We start from the raw sequence: 25350 nt of genomic DNA on the forward strand, positions 1-25350 counted from the left end.
GTGTTAAACAAACCAAAATATATTTTAGATTCTTCAAAGTAGCCACCCTTTGCCTTGATGACTGCTTTGCACATGCTTAGACCCACTCCAATTTGCATACCGCCCAAACAGATCCACAAATGATGCATTCTCTATTGCACTCCACACTGCCCTTTCCCACCTGGACGAAAGGAACATCTATGTGAGAATGCTATTCAGGACAACAACCTCTCGCTCAACGTGATCAAGACAAAGGAGATGATTGTGGACTACAGGAAAAAGAGGACCAAGCACGTCCCCATTTTCATCGACGAGGCTGCAGTGGAGCATGGTGAGAGCTTCAAGTTCCTTGGTGTCCACATCAACAACAAACTAACATGACAGTCATGAAGTGGGCACGACAAAAGATATTCACCCTCAGGAGACTGAAACGATTTGGCATGGGTCCTCAGATCCTCAAAAAGGTTCAACAGCTGCACCAGTGAAAGCATCCTGACGGGTTGCATCACTGCCTGGCAACTGCTCAGCATCCGATCGCAAGGCACTACAGAGGGCAGTGTAAACGGCCCAGTACATCGCTGGGGCCAAGCTTCCTGCCATCCATGACCTCTGTACCAGGCGGTACAAAGACTGCAGCCACCCTAGTCATAGACTGTTCTCTCTGCTACCGCATGGCAAGCAGTACCGAAGCACCAAATGTAGGTTCAAGAGGCTTCTAAACAGCTTCTACCCCCAAGCCATAAGACTCCTGAACGTCTAGTCAAATGGCTACCCAGACTATTTGTATAGCCCCACACACGCCACTGTCACTCTCTGTTGTCATCTATGCATAGTCACTGTAATTAACTCTACCAACATGTACATACTACCTCAACTAACCGGTGCCCCCGCACAATGACTCTGTACCGGCACCCCCCTGTATATATTGCTATTTTTTACTGCTGCTCTTTAATTACTTGTTACTTTTATTCTTTTCCATTTAAAAAAAACTGCACTGTTGGTTAAGGGCTCGTAAAGTAAGCATTTCACCTGTTGTATTCGGCGTGTGTGCCTAATAAAATTAGACTTGATTTGATTTCTGGGTCTTCCTTTCCTGTGGTGGTGATCATAGCGCAGTTTCATCATAGTGCTTGATGGTTTTTTAGACTGCACATAAAGAAACGTTCCAAGTTCTTGAAATTTACCGCATTGACTGACCTTCATGACTGTCATCTCTCTTTGCTTTTTTGAGCTGTTCTTGTCATAATATGGACTTGATCATTTACCAAATAGAGCTATCGTCTGTATACCAAATCAAATCAAACAAATGTTTTATAAAGCCCTTCTTACATCAGCTGACATCTCAAAGTGTTGTACAGAAACCCAGCCTAAAACCCCAGACAGCAAGCAATGCAGGTGTAGAAGCACGATGGCTAGGAAAAACTCCCTAGAAAGGCCCGAACCTAGGAAGAAACCTATAGAGGACCCAGGCTATGAGGGGTGACCAGTCCTCTTCTGGCTGTGCCGGGTGGAGATTATAACAGAACATGGCCAAGATGTTCAAATGTTCATAGATGACTGGCAGAGTCAAATAATAATAATCAATACCATCCCTACCTTTTCACAACACAACTGATTGGCTCAAACACATTAAGGAAAGAAATTCCACAAATTAACTTTTAACAAGGAACACCTGCTTATTGGAATGCAATGATAGCACCTTATGAAGCTTGTTGAGAGAATGCCAAGAGTGTGCAAAGCTGTCAAGGCAAAGGAGGGCTACATAGAATAATTGTTGTTTTGTTTAACTCTTATTTGGTTAGTAGATGATTCCATGTGTTATTTCGAAGTGTTGATGTCTTCACTGTTATTCTACAATGTCGAAAATTGTAAAAATAAATAAATAAATAAAAACATGAATGATTAGGCGTATGCAAACTTTTGACTGGTACTGTATGCGCACAGGCGCACACACAAAATATTTCTTACAACATTTCCAAATTCTTTACTGACAGAACAATTTGAACACCTACAGTAATCACACAATGCCACATCGCACACCACCAGAAGGTGTTACATCATCCAATAGAAATGAACCAGTTTCCCTCCCAACCGATCCTCTCATAATAAGAGCCTAAATTCTCATCATGCCGTCAGAAAAGTCATTGCAGTATGAATTCATTTAAATTGCGCACATTATCACTCAAGAAGCGGATAAGAATCTGATCACGAAGCTAAGTACGATGTAACTAAACTCAGCAAAAAAAGGAAACGTCCCTTTTTCAGGAGACTGTCTTTCAAAGATAATTCGTACAAATCCAAATAACTTCACAGATCTTCATTGTAAAGGGTTTACATACTGTTTCCCATGCTTGTTCCATGAACCATAAACAATTAATGAACATGCACCTGTGGAACGGTTGTGAAGACACTAACCGCTTACAGACAGTAGGCAAATAAGGTCACAGTTATGAAAACTTATGACACTAAAGAGGCCTTTCTACTGACTCTGAAAACACCAAAAGAAAGATACCCAAGGTCCCTGCTCATCTGCGTGAACGTCCCTTAGGCATGCTGCAAGGAGGCATTGAGGACTGCAGATGTGGCCAGGGAAATATATTGCAATGGGACGCCTAAGATAGCTCTACAGGGAGACTGATCGTCCTCGCAGTGGCAGACCATGTGTAACAACACCTGCACAGGATCGGTACATCCGAACAATACACCTGCGGGACAGGTACAGGATGGCAACAACAACTGCCCGAGTTACACCAGGAATGCACCATCGGTGCTCAGACATTCCGCAATAGGCTGAGAGAGGATGGACCGAGGGCTTGTAGGCCTGTTGTAAGGCAGGTCCTCACCAGACATTACCGGCAACAACATCGCCTATGGGCACAAACCCACAGTCGCTGGACCAGACAGGACTGGCAAAAAGTGCTCTTCACTGATGAGTCGCGGTTTTGTCTCACCAGGTGTGATGGTCGTATTCGCGTTTATCGTTGAAGAAATGAGCGTGACACCGAGGCCTGTACTCCGTAGCGGGATCGATTTGGAGGTGGAGGGTCCGTCATGGTCTGGGTTGATGTGTCACAGCATCATCGGACTGAGCTTGTTGTCATTGCAGGCAATCTCAGCGCTGTGCGTTACAGGGAAGACATCCTCCTCCCTCATGTGGTACCCTTCCTGCAGGCTCATCCTGACATGACCCTCCAGCATGACAATGTCACCAGCCATACTGCTCTTTCTGTGAATGATTTCCTGCAAGACAGGAATGTCAGTGTTCTGCAATGGCCAGCGAAGAACCCGGATCTCAATCCCATTGAGCACGTCTGGGACCTGTTGGATTGGAGGGTGAGGGCCAGGGCCATTCCCCCCAGTTCCCCTCTGGAATTCCCCCCAGGAACTTGCAGGTGCCTTGGTGGAAGAAGGGGGTAGCATCTCACAGCAAGAACTGGTGCATTCCATGAGGAGGAGATGCACTGCAGTACTTAATGAAGCTGGTGGCCACAGCAGATACTGACTGTTACTTTTCATTTTGACCCCCCTTTGTTCAGGGACACATTATTTAATTTCTGTTAGTCACATGTCTGTGGAACTTGTTCAGTTTATGTCTCAGTTGTTGAATCTTGTTTTCTTCATACAAATATTTACACATGTTAAGTTTGATGAAAATAAACGCAGTTGACTGTGAGAGGATGTTATTTTTTTTGCTGAGTTTACTTGAGCATGCAGCGTTGCCCTTTAGTCAGTCAGAAGAGGTCATTGGGATAATACATTGGGATAATACCATTATCTAGGTTATGTAATTCAAGACATATTTGCCTGAGGATGGTGCTGCGGTTAAGGCAGCCGTCCTTGACAATCATTCCCTTGCCGGCATGGGGTCGAAGCCTTACATTGGTATGCTTTTGCTTCCTTAAAACCAGTAGTGTCTATATTTTAGCCAACAGTGTCCTCTGGTGGTACTAGACATTGAAGAAGCCTAACACCTTATGATGTTTTTAGCTCACATTAAAGTAACTGTCCAGTGAAAATCTCACGTTTAAAAGTTCATATTCTGTTAACTCATACCCAAATAATGTTGTTTACTCATCCTATACTCGTATGTAGCCAAAGCATAAATTGGATTGAAGAAAAAAACACCTAAAAACCCCCCTCAGCAAAGAGCGGTTTACTCGCATTGATATTTTTTTTATGACTGGTAAACGCCCACACCATTCTGTTGTTGGTGTACGCCCACACCATTCTAACACAGAAAAGCTGCTTTTTAACATACTTAATTCAAAGTAAAACTATTTCACTCATATTGCTATTAATGATAGGTCATATTTCATAAAAATATGGAATCACTGGAGAGTTACTTTAAATTTATAGTGGACTCGGATGGACTTGACGTTACAGCTCATAGCAGAGGCCCTTTATAACAAAGGCCTCTCTGAAACGATCAACTTGCAGAATATTATTTATTATTCATTAAATAGCCCACTTGCACAGTTTGCCTGGTTGACCAGACTAGTACCAGGACAAAATCTGAGCTTAGTAAAGGCCCAGTTTTACTTAAATTTGTTTTTTTATATGGATAGGAATGATGTGGATTATTTTATCCCCTATTTTGCAATCCAATATCAGATCAATAATGGTTGATTTTCAGCTAGTTTATCAGAAAAGGATTGGATAGGATCATTTTAATCAAGGGCCACATTCAGTAGTCAAATGTTGTCCAATGTTGCAAATAGAAATGTCATGTTGAAAAGAGGTAAGGTTCGAATTTCCCACTTTGAAAGTATCAGAATCAACCAATAGGAAGTTCTATGCAAAAAACGTACTGACATTTTAACTCAGAGGTTCCGAGTTTCTGAAGTAAGCTTGAAGGCAAAGGCATCAAAAATTGACGCATAGGGAGGTGTCAGGGGGGTGTTTCCCCAACCATTACTGGCTTTATCAGAACTGATCTGATTGCTCAAAATACTAATAAGTGAAGGAAAAAAATATCAGAATTGGGCTTCCTGTGTAAACGCAGCCTCTGACAAGTAGCACATTGACTCTCTTCATAGTTTCCAAGTTCCGAGACGTCTTTAACAAGGCAGAAGGATGAAAAAGTGTACAACTGGGGTGTAATCATTACGCCAATTCTATGGCAAAACGTTTGCAAAAGAAACCGTTTACTCCAAACGGTAAACATATTGAAAAGAAAACGAGAGTTGCTACTGGACAAATTCAGGTAGGTCCCTCCACGTTTAATTTTGTTTGCTCTATTTGCTTCTGTTTGGTGCTTAAACGGTTTACGTTACAAAGGTTTCTTCTGTTGAGTTCTGTTTTATTCTTAACCCGAAGTTGTAGTTAAGTCATGTTTCTCTTTTTAAAAAAAGTGTCTGGAAGATTTCACTCCACTTTAGATCATGGAAGAACCGATCATTTATAGATGTGCAGCTTGTCACACACTTCTTAGACAGATTGGAATGGCAACCCGTTGAAACCATACAATTAAAATTAACTCCAACTTCTGTTTAAGAACCTAGGGTGAAGATGATATTTTCGACCAAGTTAAGTTAATTACGACACGTTGAAGTGTTAGGAGTAAACGGTTTGCAACGGAATCTGAGTAATGAATACACCCCTGCTGCTGCTCATGTTCTCAGTTTTCCTGGGAATTGGCTACTTTGAAAACAATGTCGCGGGTGAAAATGTATCGGTTGTAGGTTTTTGAGCTACTTCTAAATTGCACTGCGGACGCCATAGCATTTCACTTTTTGTGTTATCTATTCATTTCACTGTCACCTGCTGCTGCTGACTATCAGGTAGTGAGGTAGGCTGCTGCTGCTAAGTGAGGGAGTGGTGCGGGGAAGGCACTTCATATACAGTCGTTGGAAGGGAGGGACGGACCGGAGTGCCAGAATTATGCCTAGGCAACCGTACCACCGTGTGGCAGTCGTCTACCTTTGAACGTCTGACTAACATGACACCAAAGCCTTACCAACGTCTGCGTGTACCTAACATGTCGTCATACCAACGCATTACTAACATCTGCGTCATGCATGAGTGTTAATAAAATTCATAAGGTGCGTAGTTATATTCATTAAATCTCAACCGTAAATGCTAGAAACTTAGCAGACAGAGAGTGCTTCTGCTGCAGCAGGCAGCTCAGCTGAGTCACGTCCGAGAAGAGCGGAACGAGCGCACATCATGACAAGTGATGTGAGATTCAACAACAGCAGCCCTAGGTAGCTAGCTACATACTTCTTATTTGCTTCATTCTTTGTGTCCTGACCGCCCCCAGTCCTACCAATCATGACAGCCAACACAGAAAGGGAGAGAAACGATGAAATACACAAACAACAGTTTAAGAGAGAGGATCGAACAATGTGCTTTCTCTCTGGGGATGTATGGCCAGAAAGTTGAAGACAGAGGAAAGAAACCGATTTGATACGCTAGTTTACTGGCTAGACACGATTCTGTCAGAATGGCAGGTAAATGGGCAAATTATTGCAAAGGCTGGGAAAGAGAACGGGTTATAATGTAATTGATTAAGAGCATCCCAGGAAATGACAGAAAAGCTTACTGTCGGTATTGCAAATCAGAAATGAGAACCCACCACGCCGATCTTATTTCTCATGAACAAATGGAGAAACACAAGAGAAGCGCTGCTCCATTTTCTAATGCAAGAATATGACACAAGAACTGCGTTTGTAAGAGAGAATAACACAGTTAAACAATCAGAGTTATTGATGGCTACACATTGCATGCCACTCCAGCATTGCAACTGTTGATCACCTGGGATGTGTTGTTGAAGACATAATCTTCAACAGTATCCACAGAACAAAATGCACAGTGCTCATCAATGCAGTTATAGGGCCTGCGGTGCATGAGGAACTAAAGGACATTGGGAATGAGTCTTACTCATTGATTAATGATGAAATTAGTGATGTCACAACCAAAAAGCAACTGTGTGTGGTGATCAGAAACTCTGAAATCACACGAGAAAAAGCATGGTGAGTAACTTTTACTATCGTTATCTTCACGCTGTTGGCTAGAGCGCATGTATAGCCTACCATGATGAGATTATTATGGACAGAAGAGCAAGATTATTTTTTTGTCATGTCAGCAGAATAAGACCCTCGATATTTATTGGAAAGGAGCATCAAGCTCATCACCTTACACTTTCACCACCCTGTGAAGTTCCTAATTAATTTTATTTGTAGCCTAATAAACTGCATTCTTTCCTGACTCATAGTGGAAGGACCACGTCATAGACGTTTACTTCGATATGATTGATTTATATCAATACTTGCGTATTAAAGCGTTTCCACTGACATTTCTCGCATAATACATTTTACAGACACAAAAAGATCCCTCCTTTCCGAGCGCATTTAGTTTTGTCTACATTTGGAAAGTTTACGGAAACAAGTTATGTTTCCATTAGGCCTGGCATTACATTTTGTCCGACATGTACTGTACTCTCATAAAAAGGCATACGGCGACAAGGAGAACTCTGAGGGGGTGGTCAAAGTCCTCTCGTACATGGAAGCGGTTTAGAAGGTCAATAACACTATTGACGAGATAGAGGTCGCCCATCTGATAGAGGAGCACAGGCTGGAGCGGGAACAACTACTGACAGACCACCTGAAGTCCAAAGAGGTGGGCAGTGGTCAGATGTTGAGAAGTTCTCCTCCCCGCTAGGTGTTGTTTTTTTGTAGATGAATGGGAAAGATAAGCACCATTTCATTTCAGCATTATGGAACTATCACTTTTTCATATTAGGGTCTCAAGACATTCTCATTACTTTTTTTGGGATAAGATTGGGGGTTGTTTTTTGGTCTTCTGATTGTATGATGCCTTTTCATCTCTGTAGGTATGGAAAACATTGTTAAAGGAGATGCCCATGGCATCAGTGCTAAGAGTCATGGGTAAGATGACACCAGACCAAGTCCTCTAACCAGGAAGCTCAGACGTGGTAGCGGTTTGCGAGATGATCCAGAGTTAGGTGGCTTTAAAAAAGGTGAGACATACCTACCTGCTGTCTCTCACGCTCAATGAACTGGGATTCATTCACTTGCTGCTTTCTCAGAGATCTATCTAGTAGTTGTATTGTTATTGTAGGCAGAAGTCCACCCCTTCAGCATCTTGGCGGCATCAGAAAATGACATGGTGGATCCGGCGGGAAAGCGTTTTGTGGTGGCCATGGACATTAGCACGCCTCTGAGCAGCATTGTTCAGGGGACCTCAGTCAGCACGGTGGTCACGGCTGCAGCGATAGCCATGGTAAGTCAACACGACTATCCTGCACTCAAGATGCACCATAGAGATGGATAGAGGCTGCACTTGACACAGAAGCGTTAATGGCAAAGATGGGGGGGCTCTCTGTTGAACTATAGCTGCACTCCTAAGCACGGTTTAATGACTAGTTGTCACAGCTGTGTTTCTAAGCTGCATCTATAAACATGGGAAGGCTAGACGGTCTCTGGAGGAAGCTAAGGTCAAGGAAAGGGTCTGTTGAGAGATTCCATGGGTTCCTGCCACATCTCCCCTCACATGCCACCATCTCAAGAGGGCACAGGCATTCCAGGCATGCTCTGTTATGAGTACAAGTTATGTAAAATTGTATTGACCATTCCAGGCATTTTAGAGAGGGACTATTTTAACATTATGTACCAAGTTGGTTGTGTCTATGTTACAGGTTCTTGTGCGGACGGAGGCAGAGACACTCTGAGGGAGCTATAGTTCCTTGCACAATCTCAGCCGACATGTCTCTTCGTGAAGTAACAGCTAAGCTGGTCAAGGTACAGACATTAAGTGTCACACTACAAAATGTGCATCTCGAAACGCACATTGTTTTACAGACTAAAACTTGCTTGCTGAATGCTTGCTTGCCAACTCGTCACACTGTCTGAAACCAGGGTCATGTCCATAAGGGAACCAAACTGAAGATAATGGACTGAAACAGGGAGGAACTTATCGGACTTGGTCAAATAAGAAAGCTCATTTCTGTTTTCAAACGTTTTGCTGGTGAGCCCTACTGAACATGGCCCATTTCTTTGATAAAACATGACGTTGTATAAGTGCTATGACTGTGGGTCATAGCTTACCGCTGCGTCATTGATCTGTTCACAGATAACCAGTGGCTATACAGACTGTGCTCTCCCCAACCTGTGGGCTTCGGAGAAAGGGATCACTGTGAACATGTTCATCATATTCACCAACAGCGCCTGCTGGCACGGCCAACCCGGCGGAGTGTCTGAGGATGTACAGACATGTAAGTTGGATGTAATCCTCAGATAATGATTCTGTGGTGTACCACTGTCCAACCCCCACTGCTCTGTTAATGCCAACCTGTGCTGCATTGATTGAAAAATAGACTTTTGGAAAACACTTGCACAGATATCATGTCACATGGAATATATATATATATATTTTAATTACAAGTGGTTACACTACTAACTACTCTTTAATCACAATTCAATCATGTTTGTGTCATGCACCTTATCTGTGTCATGCACCTTATCTGTGTCATTATGTGCAGCTTGGTCAAGTACATTCTGGGGTCGTTCCACCTCAAAAGCACAAGAAAGAGGATTTTGACACACCAACGCAGATTGTTCTGAAATTGTTTCTGTAGTTAGAAACAAAGTATTTCTACAACATCATTTTGTTTAAATATAATTTGCACTGAGAAATTAAGCTAATTGATTTCACCCAAATTGGCAATTTCAATGTAGGATTCATATAATATACAATAAATATAGTACGCAACATCCGATTTCCACGAAAATAGCTTAGCAATTATTAAAATATGAGGAATCCAAATAAATTATAAAACGACACATACCCACCCGAATTGGTCAGTATATAGTATCAGTTATCTCTGTTTGAAAAGTTGTATGAAGCTGTGACTTGGCGTATTGTTTATTCATGCTATGTAATCTAGTCAGAGTAAATCATTATTTTATTTTTTTCCTGTTTAGAGCGATCCTGCTACTGCCATTAAACACAACACCATTTTTTTTATTTTTTTTAATCAAATGTATCACAACATTTTCTTTGGAACTTACGGTAGAAAACCAATAGCTTTTGCTGATGGTGAAAAGACGTTGCGGTCATCCACAATTCAAGTGTAACTCCCTGACCATAGCGAGCCCTTGGTTCTCTATGGTGTTGTAGGTCAGGGCGTGACTAGGTGTAACAGTATAACTTTAGACCGTCCCCTCGCCCATACCCAGGCGTGAACCAGGGACCCTCTGCACACATCAACAACAGTCATTCTCGAAGCATCGTTACCCATCGCTCCACAAAAGCCGCGGCCCTTGCAGGGCAAGGGGAACTACTACTTCAAGGTCTCAGAGCAAGTGACGTCACCGATTGAAACGCTATTTAGCGCGCACCACTAACTAAGCTAGCTGTTTCACATCCGTTACATAGGGGGGTGTTCTAGTTTTCCTATTTATATGTTGGTGTACTAGGTGTGGTTCCCAATTAGAGGCAGCTGATTATTGTTGTCTCTAATTGGGGATCCTACTTAAGTTCTCCATTGTTCCCACCTGGGTTGTGGGATATTGTTTGTGCTGGTTGCACCGCTGATGTCACGTTTTGGTTTATTTATTTTTTCTTTGTTTGAAGTTTCACCGTAATAAAGATGTAGAACTCTACACACGCTGCTCCTTGGTCCGTCCATTATCAAGATCGTAATATCAAGCCAATCCTCCATGAAAAAAGTTGAGTTTGTCCTTCTCTTAGGCTTAATCTGTGTCCAGAAAACCACCCCTGTGTGTTTGGTGAAGAAGCAAACTACTAGGCTACAGCAGTTCTATTGGTTTCAATGTTATGGTTTCTAAGGGTTTCAATGGTAAAAGTCCCAAACACACACAGTAAAGGGTTTTGTATTGGGTTAGGTTTAATGGTAAGTGTCACTAATCACACAACATACCATCACCAAATTTACTAAGAATTGGGTTGTAACAGTTTGCGTTTCGGTACAGTGGGAAAATTAAATGCCATTCACAATGTTCAGCATTCACAATGTTCCTGGCATTGTCTGTTGTGACCGGTCTTTATGCTGGGACTCTTAAATTTCCACTCTGATGCTGCGTTTTTGTAACCATGTGGGAATTTACCAGTTGTGAAGTCGTAAATACAATTTGTAATGCATTAATCACTATCAAACAATTACTCAGATCAGAATTGGATCAGGCAGCACAAAGCAAGGCAGTGCATGTTTGAGATTCTGAGTAAATTGCGTATATTGCTATTTACTATTGCCTATTTCAATAAATGTTGTATTTTCATAAAGCAAGAGAATCTCACCAAAGCAGCACAAAATATCCATTCGGATAATTATTTTATTTTAACTCTCGAATATCTGACGATCTGGAATCAACAACCAAAGTATATATTTTTTTTATAGCGGACACACGCAGGTGTCTTGTCGAAGCCCAAATGTTCTATTTTCTCTTCATTTGATACGAATAGGACTTGACCTATTAAACCACTCTTTCATTTTAATGTATGCTAGATTTCTCCAGCTGTGTAATTTCATGATCAAACAAATGAAAGAATCCTAGAACTCTGTTAGATATCTCAAAGGTAAGTTGTTTTTGAATAACCCCAAAACATGGAATCTAAGGTAATAATGAGAGAAAAAAACAATAGCAATATATACAAATATAATGAGAAATTTTAACAAACAGTGGAGCAAAGCATTAATAGACAGAAATTAATCATACTAACTGAAATAGGATAAAAGCATTAAGACATTAAAGTTATGAAGAGTATTTTCCAAACTGTTCTAATAGTGTTTGTCCTAAAGTTTCAGCTTTTAAATGGGAATAATTATGAAAGTCGGAGTCTGCTATTCTCATTCACAGATTTATTTTGAATTACATATTTTAGGCCACACGAAGTGAAATTGAGCATACAATACCATCAGAATGGAATAGGCTATTTGAAAAGATTTGCCTCCACTAAATTTATTTTGTCAATGTCATGATGCCTCTCATCCCTCCAGTAGCATGCCAGCCAAATGCGTAGAAGTGTTTTTATTTCATGTGTTACTTTTTGGTATATTATTTGGGATGGCTGTTAGTGCGATAACATTGTCTATGGCAGGGATGTCAAACTCATTCCATGAAAGGTCTGGTGTCTGCAGTTTTTTCCTTTCAATTAAGACTTAGACAACCAGGTGAGGGGAGTTCCTTACTAATTAGTGACCTTAATTCACCAAGCGGGTACAAGGGAGTAGCAATAATCGATCCCTCCTATGTACACTGATTTTCAGTCACCCCTTTTGACCTATGGTGTTACGGATCTTTTTTGTTGTTGTTGCTTGAACAAGTTATTTCAGCTTTCGGACAAGTAAAAAATAAATAATAATAATACTTAAAAAAAAAAGTTTAATTAAAATGATAAATAAAGTATTCGGTCCTACATGTCCAAAAGATAAGTGTCTAAAAATGTTAATGTCAAGCCCTGCTTGTGACTTTCATAAAGGGGGCATGTGTGTAGCATGGTACATCGTCCTCCCACTCCAGGGTAATGTGATGGGCTGCCACTGGGAAGATTCGATTATGCTGAGCCACAGGGCACCGATCGTTGGCACGTGACATGAATGAGCAAAAACAATGAGGGTAGAGCAACCTTCTCAAATCGAATGTCAACAAGGCAACATGGTGCATCATCCAGAAACCTCTCTTTCCCATAAATGTTTGAATTTTCAAATTAGTTTTCATTGGGAAGATAAGGTGTTTTTTTTTAATCAAAGGCAATCACTTTTGCATGTGAAAACACGATCATAATCATTACTCCACGTGCTCCTATGTCACTTGTTTTGAGTCAACTTCACTGTGAGTTTTGAACAGGGCACCTGGCTCACGCCTGGGAGGCTGCCCGGGTACCACAACTAATGCAATTAACTTTCACCTGGTGCTAAACATGCCTACCCAGTCCAGATTAATCCAGCCCCCTCACTGTTAAGCAAGCGCAACACAGGTTCATGAAAAACTTTGGCTTTGGTTTGCTTATACAGTAACTTCTGAAAGTATTCATACCTCCTTTACTTGTTCTACATTTTGTTACATCCTTATTCTAAAATTAATAAAATAATATCCAATCTACACACAATACATCAAAATGAAAACAGGTTTTTAGAAATGTTTGCAAATGCACATAAGTATTCAGACCTTTTGCTATGAGAGTTGAAATTGAGCTCATGTAACGGATGTGAAACGGCTAGCTTAGTTAGCGGTGGTACGCGCTAAATAGCGTTTCAATCAGTGACGTCACTTGCTCTGAGACCTTGAAGTAGTAGTTCCCCTTGCTCTGCAAGCGCCGTGGCTTTTGTGGAGCGATGGGTAACGATGCTTCGTGGGTGCCAGTTGTTGATGTGTGCAGAGGGTCCCTGGTTCGCGCCCGGGTATGGGCTAGGGTACGGTCTAAAGTTATACTGTTACACTCAGATGCTTCCTGTTTCCATTGATCATCCTTGAGATGTTTCTACAACTTGGAGTCCACCTGTGGTAAATTCAATTGATTGGACATGATTTGGAAAGGCACACACTTGTAAGGTCCCACAGTTGACAGTGCGTGTCAGAGCAAAAACAAAGCCATGAGGTCGAAATAATTGTCTGGAGATCTCTGAGACAGGCTTGTGTTAGGGGGGGGTTTTACTTGGCTCATCGCGCTTTAGTGACTCTTTATGGCGGGCAGGGTGCCTGCAGGTTGACTTCGGTTGTTAGCTGAACAGTGTTTCCTCTGGCACATTGGTAGAGCTGTCTTCCGGGTTAAACGAGCGGTGTTAAGAAGTGCGATTTGGCGGATCATGTTTCGGAGGATGCATGACTTGACCTTCGCTTCTCCCGAGCCTGTTGGGGAGTTGCAGCGACGAGACAAGATTGTAATCACGAAATTGGGGAGAAAAAGGGGTTATACATTTTTAAAAGAATCAGCAGAGGGGAGACTGTTTCTTTGCATTTACGTCTTGCTCCGGTATACTGGGGTGACGTCGGCATAAATGTGTCATCATATTTCAGGTGTTGGCAACTTCATAGGCTATTCTCGTTGAGCGTGGCGACATACTGTAAACATTTTTATCCACAACTCTCTGTCCATTGCCATTGTAATATACTGGGAAGCCAAAATGTTCCCAAACTGGAGATTTTAAACGATGATGGGGGATCCTCCAATTCTGGTTTATCAACCCCACCACTCGCCATTGGACAGAACTAATTCCCAGCTGTGCCTCACAAAAGGACAGTTTGAAATGCGCCCATTACGGTTTGAATTTTGATTTACAACGTGCACATAGGCCTGAATATTTTTTTTCAGCTCAGATTTGCTCGAGGCATAGGTCTACAAGGGTAATGTGATGGGCTGCAGCGTAGGAATAAACTATAGGCATAATGTTTTTATTTTGTAAATATATACAGTATATTTTTTTATGTATTCATTTTGGTTTAGAATGTGAACTGAACCGAGGTCCCCGTTCAGTACGAATATGTGTACCGTTACACCCCTACTGAGAATGCATTACATAGTATGAATAAACAATACTCCCAAGTCACAACTTGTCAAACAGAGATCTGATACTGTATACTGGCCATTGGTGTGGGGTTTGGGTGGTCCGTGGGTGGTGTTTGACCATTTATTTGGATTCCTCACATCTTAACCACGGTTAAGAGGTTTTTGTGCAAATCGGATGTTTGGTACTATATTTGACTAACTGAATCCAAAACATTTAAATGGCCCATTTGGGGGCAAATTAATTTCTCAGAGTTCAAAACGTCTTTCAACAAAATAATAAAATATCTGTTTCTAATTAATGGAACTATTTCAGAACAATCTGAGATGGTGGGTGTCATGACTTACTGAAATGACATGGAACAACACTGGTTATCAAAGTAGTTGTAGAGTTGCCAAAAGTTTTATCTCATCTACAACTATAATCAGTGTTATTCAAATCATTGTTATTCATCATGCCTCTTGTGTTTTGTTTTTGGTAGAAAATAGGTAGCTTTTTCAAACTGATAGTGTGCGGGCTGACCTCAAGGCCACTCCATTGCCGCCCCTGCTGAGGACAGGGGCATGCTCGACCTCTAGGGCTTTGACTTGGGAACCGTGGACGTCATCCGTAACCTTATCCTGATCTTCGAACAAATTCTGGACCGTACAAAGAAATAAAAACATTGATAGAAATGGTGGAAAGACTATGAAATTGACTTGGCTCGCAATGACGCACAAAGTGCCCTGGAGAACGGAAATTCAAAAAGATATTGATATTTACAATACTGTTTTTTATTTTGATCATGAGTGACATGAAGATGTGTCCAGCAGGTTCAATCAAATTGTGGAAATGTGTATTCGGTTATTATCTTAAAGTTGGTAAAGGAGACCTAAAACGATATCATGATATGCGACTACATATCACACTACAAGAATGGATATCAAAGTAAAGATTCACCCATTTTTTTAATGTCATATTGTATTTGTGCAATTAAAAATGGGTGAATCATTCCTTTAATGCGTACAGTACTCTTATGGTATAACAATGCTTTCTTTTAAGAATAAATAATGGTAGACATTACATGGAAAGACCATTCACGATTATTCAAGATGTTTCGTTTGAATTGAGGAGCGGTGGTGTAAGAGACCGGTATCTTGTAATGGGCAATAGTTCCATTGTAGGTTTCTGTTGGAGGGGATCACTGTACAGTACATTACTACTATGATATGTTAAAGCAAGTTTTTTTTTTGATACCTTATTTCAAAATTGTACGTAACTACGCACGTCAATTAAGAACAAATTCTTAATTACAATGGCGGCCTACCAAAAGGCAAACGCCTCCTGCCGGGAAGGGGGCTGGGGTAAAAAAAAAAATGTATTTAAAATATAGGACAAAACACACATCACGACAAGAGAGACAACACAACACCACATAAAGAGAGACCTAAGACAACAACATAGCAAGGCAGCAACACATGACAACAGCATGACAGCAACACAAAACATGGTACAAACATTATTGGGCTCAGACAACCGCACAAAGGACAAGAAGTTAGAGACAACAATACATCAATCAAAGCAGACACAAATGTCAGTAAGAGTGTGCTTGATTGAGTCTTTTGAATGAAGAGATTGAGATAAAACTGTCCAGTTTGAGTGTTTTTAGCGAACTGAAAAGATGAGTGACTCGGATGTGTTAGCTTTGGGGACCTTTAACAGGATGTGACTGGCGTTGCATGTGGAGGATGAGGGCTGCAGTAGATATCTCAGATAGTGGGGACTAAGAGGGTTTTATAAATAAGCATCAATCAGTGGGTCTTGCGATGAGTATACGGAGATGATCAGTTTACAGAGGAGTATAGAGTGCAGTGATGTGTCCTATAAGGAGCATTGGTGGCAAATCTGATGGTAAAGAACATCTAGCCGAGAGCACTCTTACCTACCGATCTATAAATTACATCACCGTAATCTAGCATGGGTAGGATGGTCATCTGAATCAGGGTTAGTTTGGCAGCTGGGGTGAAAGAGGTGCGATTACGATAGAGGAAACCAAGTCTAGATTTAATTTTAGCCTGCAGATTTTATATGTGCTGAGAGAAGGACCAATGGTCTTTTGAAGTCTGTCCCCTGTATGTAGCATTGTAAATTAGTACAGATAAACTGGAGAACTTGATAAGAAGTGAGGCACCGAGCGTCTGAGAAAGCTAATGAATGTCAGTTATTGGATGTTCTGTGAAAATCTAGAACTGAGCTTATCGAGAAGTGTAATGACAGAGCCCTTGGACTGTTTCTGTCTTACTCAAATGGTCTGACCACTATACTCAGACTAACCAACTAGTTTTGTTTGATAGCAAGTGTTTTTTATTTTTTACAAATTGATATTTCTGATGAGATCAAACTCATGATAGAATATCCTTGGTGCAAAGGCCCTTCTCCCCCGATTGTTCAGTTTGGCCGGAAGGCCAGCTCTCGTCTTGGTGGTTCCAAACGTCTTCCTTTTTTGAATGATGGAGGCCACTGTGTTCTTGGGGACCTTCAGTGCTGCATAAATGTTTCGGTACCCTTCCCCAGATCTGTGCCTCGACACAATCCTGTCTCAGAGCTCTACGGACAATTATTTTGACCTCATGGCTTGGTTTTTGCTCTGACATGCACTGTCAACTGTGGGACCTTATATAGACAGGTATGTGCCTATCCAAATCATGTCCAATCAATTGAATTTACCACAGGTGGACTCCAAGTTGTAGAACCATCTCAACGATGATCAATGGAAAGAGGATGCACCTGAGCTACATTTCAAGTCTCATCGCAAAGGGTCCGAATACTTATGTGTATTAGGTAGTTGTTGGGGAATTGTTAGATTACTTGTTAGATATTACTGCACTGTTGGAAATAGAAGCACAAGCATTTTGCTACAATCGCATTAACATCTGCTAACCATGTGTATGTGACCAATAAAATTTGATTTGATTTATAGTACCTTGTTTTGACCTTCAACAACTGATACCACTTGGGAAAAAAAGCCATTGGTATGCAAAAAGTGCATTCGGAAAGTATTCAGACCCCTAAACTTTTTCCACATTTTGTTACGAAACAGCAAAATTATTTTTACTTATCAATCTACACACAATTCCCCATAATGACTAAGCGAAAACAGGTTTTTTGAAAATTTTGCAAGTGCATTACAAATAAAAAACATACCTTATTTACACAAATCTAAAGGGGTGAATGAGAATATGTACATATAAGTATATAAGCATGAGCGATGGCTGAGCGGCAAAGGCAAGGTGCAGTTGATGGTATAAAATACAGTTTATACATGTGATATGAGTAATGTAAGATATGTAAACATTATTAAAGTGGCAATATTTAAAGTGGCATTGTTTAAAGTGACTAGTGATCAATTTATTAAAGTTTCCAGTGATTGGGTCTCAATAAAGTATATACATGCGATATGAGTAATGCAAGATATGTAACATTATTAAAGTGATCCATTTATTAAAGTGACCAGTGATTGAGTCTCAGTGTAGGCAGCAGCCTCACAGTTAGTGATGGCTATTTAAAAGTCTGATGGCTTTGAGATTGAAAAACAGCTTCTATCTCTTGGTCCCAGCTTTGGAGCACCTGTACTGACCTCACCTTCTGGATGATAGTGGTGTGAACAGGCAGTGGCTCGGGTGGTTGTTGTCCTTGAGGATCTTTTTTTATTTAAAAAAAAAAAAATTCACCTTTATTTAACCTGGTAGGCCAGTTGAGAACACGTTCTCATTTACAACTGCGACCTGGCCAAGATAAAGCAAAGCAGTGCGACACAAATAACAACACAGAATTACACATGGAATAAACAGAGTCAATAACACAATAGAAAAAGTCCATATACAGTGACTATACACATCTTTTTGGCCTTCCTGTGACATCCGGTGCTGTATGTGTCATGGAGGTCAGGTAATTTGCCCCCGGTGATGCATTGTGCAGACCAAACCACCCTCTGGAGAGCCTTGCGGTTGAGGGTGGTGCTGTTGCCGTACCATGCTGTGATACAGCCCGACAGGATGCTCTCGATTGTGCATCTGTAAAAGTTTGTCAGGGTTTTGGGTGACAGGCTGTTACGCCTTCTTCACCACACTGTCTGTGTGGGTGGACCATTGCAGTTTGTCTGGGGTGCTCCCTCTGCTGTTTCCTGAAGTCCACTATCATCTCCTTTGTTTTGTTGACGTTGAGTGAGAGGTTGTTTTCCTGACACCACACTCCGAGTGCCCTCACCTCCTCCCTGTATGCTGTCTCGTCATGTTGTTGGTGGTCAAGCCAACTACTGTTGTGTCGTCTGCAAACTTGATGATAGAGTTGGAGGCGTGCATGGCCATGCAGGCGTGGGTGAACAGGGAGTACCGGAGAGGGCCGAGCACACACCTTCGTGGGGTCCCAGTGTTGAGGATCAGCGAAGTGGAGATGTTGTTTCCTTCCTTAACCACCTGGGGCGGCCCATCAAAGTCCAGGACCCAGTTGCACAGCGAGGGGTTGAGACCCAGGGGCCTCCAGCTTGATGATGAGCTTGGAGGGCACTATGGTGTTGAATGCTGAGCTGTAGTCAATGAACAGAATTCTTACATAGGTATTATTTTTGTCCAGATGGGATAGGGCAGTGTGTAGTGTGATTGTGCCATCTGTGGACCTGTTGGGGCGGTATGCAAACTGAAGTGGGTCTAGGGTGGCCGGTAAGGTGGCGGTGATATGATCCTTCACTAGCCTCTCAAGCATTTTGTGATGACAGAAGTGAGTGCTACGGGGCGGTAGTCATTTAGATCAGTTATCTTTGCCTTCTTGGGTACAGGAACAATGGTAGCCATCGATTTAAAGACTGAAGCTGCTAGAAGCACATTAGAAGTATTCCAGTGTAGGGTTTTTTTGATAACATTCATTTTTATGTCAGTCATGCTAAACCTAATTTACCAATATTCCTGTAGAAACGCACTAGGTACCTTTCCAATGTAATAGATCCAACAATGTAACTTTTGACATAATTATGTAAGACTTTAGAAGTATAAATGTAATGATTGATTTCTTCAAATATTGAATAAATAAAATGGGATAATAATAAAACGATTCATCTTTATGTGTCATTTCAGAAGGACAGCTGAAAGTACAATTGCACAAGTGGAAATTAGTAACTGGGATTCATTGAGTTTTGGTCATCTACCATTTCAGATCAACCTCTGTTTTAGGCAAAGTTAATGTTGACCATGTAACTGATTTCTAAAGATTTGTTTTATTTGTGTTTTCATCTTGTGCAATAAAAGCACAAGGTGTGTCAATCAATAAAGAACCCACCAGAAAGTACATGTTTGAATAGGTACTACTAGACCCTGTAATTAAACATACTTGTGGGCTACAAACTATGCCCATTCTGAGGAAAAATACATTGGAGTCAGTTGCAGTAATTGAATACGCACATTGACACCTGTCGATTTAAAATGGCCACAGTCCATATTAATAGAGACCTGTCAATCTGACATCGTCTATAAATTGAACTAAATTGAAAATGTAGGCCTTAGTGTCACATGGTTGTAATATTCCATTCCACTGATAATGAAATGTAAGTATTTTTTTCTCCATTTACTAGCTCTCGAAAACCCTTCAAGGGTTTTCAGCGGGTACGGTTGGCTGGGTGTGAACTACAGTTGATGAACTCCACTTCATCCCCATGTAAAGGTGTGTTGTAATTGAATCTTTTGTATTTAGAAAATTATTTCTAGCTGATATGAAAGATAAGGTCTTATGTTTTCAAATCCGTACCGCAAGCTATGAGTTTGTAACATTCAGAACGAGTGTCGTTGGGCTCTTACAAAACGTCCCCTTGCTAAATCAGCATACATGAATGGGTTAGCCATTTACAGCAGCCATAGTGTCAATGCCAACGTTAATAATAGTAGTGTTTACTATCAATTGTACTTTTTTTTTGTATAGGGAAAACAAAGAAAATATGTTATGAGGGTAACGTTACTTACACTGTTACTGCAGGGATTAGTGCATCTCAAACTTTGAGGTATAACGTTAATGGGCATGAATTAAATACACTTTTTGAATGTGTGTGTGTACATAGAGGGATCAGTCAAAATATGTGTAATGCAGTTTGTTTTCAGGCTAGGTTTATCAATTGACATTGAACATGAATACAACTGGAAATTGGGATCAGGCATTCAGTGAGACCACATCGCATTCTGTTGATAGGTGACTGGAGGCCTTGCAATCATAGCTAGATGAAGACAAGTGAAGATGGCGGACGTGTTGAGTGTTCTTCGCCTGTACAACATCCAGAAAAAAGAAATCGTCGCCAAAGGAGACGAAGTTATCTTTGGAGAGTTCTCTTGGCCTAAAAATGTCAAGACTAACTATGTCATTTGGGGGTATGTTAATTTTGCTTATAAATGGGTAAATAACTCTTCAATTGGCCTGTTGTAGCGAGTTAATGAGTAACGTTAGTTAGCTGCTAGCCACTGCTGTGTTGCCAAAACTTTTCTTGCTGTTTGTAAGGTGCGACTAATTGCACTGAAAGATCGCACATGTAGCTGGTTTTTACTGTTTGTTTTGGGGTTAAACTATTACGTTAACCGTCTAATTTCAAGCTAACTAACTTGCTTATTCAACTGTATACTGTTATGGTTCGTGTAGCTAGCTATGGTTAGCTTCCTAGCTAACAGAACCATGCCAGGCAACGTTGCCGTAAGCCAGCTGTCTCGCATACAATGCAAACCCACCAGGTTTAGTCAGCTAACAGTAGTTAGGTAACGTTAACTAGTAATCCAGAAGTAAAATTGTATTTGAGAATCTGTCCACGATCGATTAGCTAGCCAGGTAGCTACTATATTGCAGTTAGCTAGCTACTATATTGCAGTTAGCTAGCTATTATTGATTTCTGCACGTGACCATAAATGTCACTGTTTGACATTTCTAGCCTGCCCAGGTAGACATTTACCTTGATGTTATGTGCAAGTCAGGTAACTAAGTTGGCTAGTAGAGTTTGTGGCTAGATAACAATCTATTTTTGCTTGCAAGCTACCTACAGTATTTCCAGTTTTTTTGCAGAACCAACAGTCTTTCAGGCCATAATAAATGTAATAGTTGGACCATCCCTTAATTAACCTCATGCACCTGAACCAAGCAAGTTGGACCAGTTGTTGGAAGTGTAATTGAAGAGCTGTGACATGGTTGCCCTGGTCACAATTTGTGTGTAATGTCATTAACAAAATACAGGATTTAGACCATTAAAAACACAAAATAGCCATAGCTATTAATATATGCATTGTGCCTAAATTCCAGATTAGTTCCATAAGAGGGGGCCACGATCAATTTTTTTCTTTAACAACTGTGGACAAAACTTCTGGTCTAAGCTGATGGTCATTTTCACCTCCCATTTTCAGAACTGGGAAGGAGGGTCAGCCGAAGGAGTACTATACTCTGGACTCCATCCTGTTCCTGCTCAACAATGTGCATCTCCCTCATCCATCCTATGTGCGAAGGGCTGCAGTAAGTACATTTATATCCTCATTCCAAAAGCTTCTTAGTTAGAATGTGTTGCCTGATGCTGAAATGAATGTCATGTCTTCTAACCTGGTGTTGCCATTGGCCTATTGGCTGTTGTCGGAAGCTTTATAGTGACCTTTGTCAATTTTGTTCTATTTCATCGTGATTTACATGGTTTTATGATCACCCTAGACCGAGAACATTCCAGTTGTCAGAAGACCTGATCGAAAGGGCTTGCTTTCGTATCTCAATGGAGAAAGTTGTAAGTATGAATTGAGAATTATTTGTGCAGATTTTAAAATATTTGCATGAGGATGTCTCCAATTAGATGGAAACCTAACTAGTAAAATGAATACACGTGTTGATTCCATTGAAATTGTTGTACTAAAACATATTCCCCTTTTGATTTTCCCCTTCACAGCTACTTCAACAAGTATCGACAGAAGTGCCCCCATAGAGATTGGTTTGCAAAGGCCAACCCAAGGTACAGTTTAAGCATTTTGGATACTCTTCCATTGATTGACTGGATGATTTTAATACATGTATATTAGGAAATATTTTCTCTTGCATCGGATATATCCACAGTCGGGGCGGCAGGGTAGCCTAGTGGTTAGAGCATTGGACAAAGTAACCGAAAGGTTGCAAGTTCGAATCCCCGAGCTGGCAAGGTACAAATCTGTCGTTCTGCCCCTGAACAGGCAGTTAACCCACTGTTCCTAGGCCGTCATTGAAAATAAGAATTTGTTCTTAACTGACTTGCCTGGTTAAATAAAGGTAAAAAAATTAATTTAAAAAAAAAAAAAAAAAAGTCCATGCTGTGAGGTCTAATATGCCATTTGTACGCCATTGGCTTGTTGCACTTATGCAATTTGTGTGCAGTTTGGTGAGACACAGCGAAGTAGAAAGTCATTTGAGAGATATTGTAACGGTATTGCGTAGTTGGCTAATTATTTTATTTTTTTGCATCCTCAGTCAAACGAGCAGCAGACGAGGCGTCATCTGAAGCCAAAAAACCAAGGATAGAGGTGAATAATATTTTTTATTTGACCTGCAACGTTCTGACTCCTCAGCTCAATAGAAATCCTGTTTAACAAGAGTGCTTAAGTATTCACACCCCTTGACTTTGGCTATAAAGTGGGATTTAATTGTCATTTTTGTCAACGATCTACACAAAATACTCTGTCAAAGTGGAAGAAAAATTCTATATTATATATATATATATATATATGTGTGTTAATTTTACTTCCACTTTGACAGAGTATTTTGTGTAGATCGTTGATCGATTTTGTGTAGATCGATTTTGTATACACATCACAAAAATCTTAATTAGGTAAGTATTCAACCCCCTGAGTCAACACGTTAGTCACCTTCGGCAGAGACAACAGCTGTGAGTCTTTTTGAGTAAGTCTAAGAGCTTTGCCCACCAGTGTTGTACAGTTTTTGCGCATTATTCTAAAAATATTATTCAAGTTCTGTCAAGTTGGTGGTTGATCATTGCTAGACAGCCATTTTCAAGTCTTGCCATAGAAAACGGAGCATTTCACCATTCTATAACATTTTGTCATTCTCCAGGATGAGGAACGAGTGCGTCTGGACAAGGAGCGTTTGGCTGCTCGACTGGAGGGCCACAAAGAGGGCATTGTGCAAACTGACCAGATCAGGTATTTCGGTGCTTTTCCCGTCCATCCAGTTTTTTTTATTTGTTTTTTTGTTTGCTGAAAGTGCAGAAATGTTTTAGTTTTTTTTTTACTGTTCTTCAACAACATTGTACAACTGGCACCAACAAGCTGAATTGCTATTAAAATGTACATGGATAAAAAAAGAGATGTAGGTCCTTAGCAATGGATGAAAGAAGTTGGTAATGTTGGGCCGTTGGCTTTAGTGGAGCAGTCTCACTTTCTTATGACTAGCATTAGGATAGGTATGAAGACACATTCATTGAGCTCCCTATTTACAGAAGGGGGCAATTGTCAATAAGTCACCGTTGCTGCACACAGGTTTTAAGATCCTAGCTAACAAATCCCAATGAGAGCGGTTAGCAGGCATGAACACAAACCAGGAACCTTGCTTTATTCTCAAAACGGTGCATTATTTAATCGCATTGCTGCTCAATCAACCTCGGACATGAACCTCTACTCAATGACAACTTATCATTTAGCTTTTTACTAAAATTATGAAAAGCTAACGTTCCTTTCAGCTCACCTAGTGAAATAAGTGTTAGCTAAAATAATCTCTACCCCCCCCCCAGGTCACTGTCTGAGGCTATGTCAGTGGAGAAGATCGCCGCCATCAAAGCCAAGATCATGGCAAAGAAGCGCTCCACCATTAAGACAGACCTGGATGAGGACATCACCCTGAAGCAGAGGAGCTTTGTGGACGCTGAGGTGGACGTGACCAGGGACATTGTCAGCAGGGAGCGGGTGTGGAGGACCAGGACCACCATCCTACAGAGCACTGGAAAGGTCAGAGGTTAACCCCTAGACTAGACTGGCAATGACTGGGGGGGTCATTCTGTCATTTAGGGATGCTGTCATTTCATGACATTATGAGGAGGAAGCTGGCCACATGGGAAGTCACACACTCCATGTAGGCGTTACCCTCGGGTAACCATAGCACAAAATTGGCCTTGAAGGGTGGGGGCGATGATCCTTATCCGTAGCTGATCAAAAACCTTTGGTTTAAAACTTGTTCTTTTATGCCTGCAGGTGGCAGCATCACCACAGGGGAAATGTGTTTTGATTTGGTGGTGAGATCTATGAAGTGATGTCTGAGATTACACATTTTGCAGAAAACCGCCATGTATCAGAATCTAGGTATATAAAAAAGTGTGTAACATTTCTGTGGACTAATCTCCCCAATTACTAATACCTCTTGATTTATATACATTTGAGTTTAGGACATTTTTGGGTAGAGGGAGCTCAATGGATTTGTTTATGGTGCTCGCTTTACACATGTCACTGCACAATGTGCACAGAACAGGGTCCGTTGTGGCTTTGATCTACACATCAAAGCTTTTTCTTTGGAGTGATGTCTCGCCATTTTTTACACAGTGCTTATAAGTCTTTTGCTCATGCAGAACTTCTCCAAAAACATCTTTGCCATCCTGCAATCGGTGAAGGCCAGGGAGGAGGGGCGCGCCCCTGAGCAGAGGCCAGCACAGAACACCACTCTGGTGGTAAGGAACATGTTTAATTTAATGCACGCTGTAGATGTACCACCATAGATTTGATTTTGGATACGCACGTTTGCAACCGAAGAATCCAGCCAATTCATTATTGAGAATTAAATCCATGGCCAGTAAATGCTCTTGCTGCGGAATTCCATAATATCTATGAGTACCTCACCTCCCTGTTGTCATTTCTAAAAGAAATGGAGCGTGAAAT

General features: G+C 41.1%; 1 protein-coding gene and 1 pseudogene across 1 annotated transcript in view; both read left to right on the forward strand.

Annotated features, from left to right (window-relative positions):
• Nucleotides 1–237: 237 nt before the first annotated feature.
• On the forward strand, nt 238–15123 carry LOC135507325 (RNA-binding protein RO60-like; annotated as a pseudogene).
• A 5302-nt stretch (nt 15124–20425) lies between these two features.
• Nucleotides 20426–25350, forward strand: part of LOC135517069 (parafibromin-like) — a 56335-nt gene continuing 51410 nt past the window's right edge. Inside the window, exons 1-8 of the mRNA XM_064941093.1 lie at nt 20426–20850; nt 21865–21970; nt 22160–22229; nt 22389–22451; nt 22940–22992; nt 23540–23628; nt 24216–24429; nt 25044–25142. Coding sequence (XP_064797165.1) covers nt 20720–20850; nt 21865–21970; nt 22160–22229; nt 22389–22451; nt 22940–22992; nt 23540–23628; nt 24216–24429; nt 25044–25142 — 825 coding nt within the window. The 5' untranslated portion in view covers nt 20426–20719. The remainder of the gene's footprint in view (nt 20851–21864; nt 21971–22159; nt 22230–22388; nt 22452–22939; nt 22993–23539; nt 23629–24215; nt 24430–25043; nt 25143–25350) is intronic.

Source organism: Oncorhynchus masou, chromosome 3, assembly GCF_036934945.1.
Source record: "Oncorhynchus masou masou isolate Uvic2021 chromosome 3, UVic_Omas_1.1, whole genome shotgun sequence".
In the NCBI taxonomy this organism is placed as follows: Eukaryota; Metazoa; Chordata; class Actinopteri; order Salmoniformes; family Salmonidae; genus Oncorhynchus; species Oncorhynchus masou.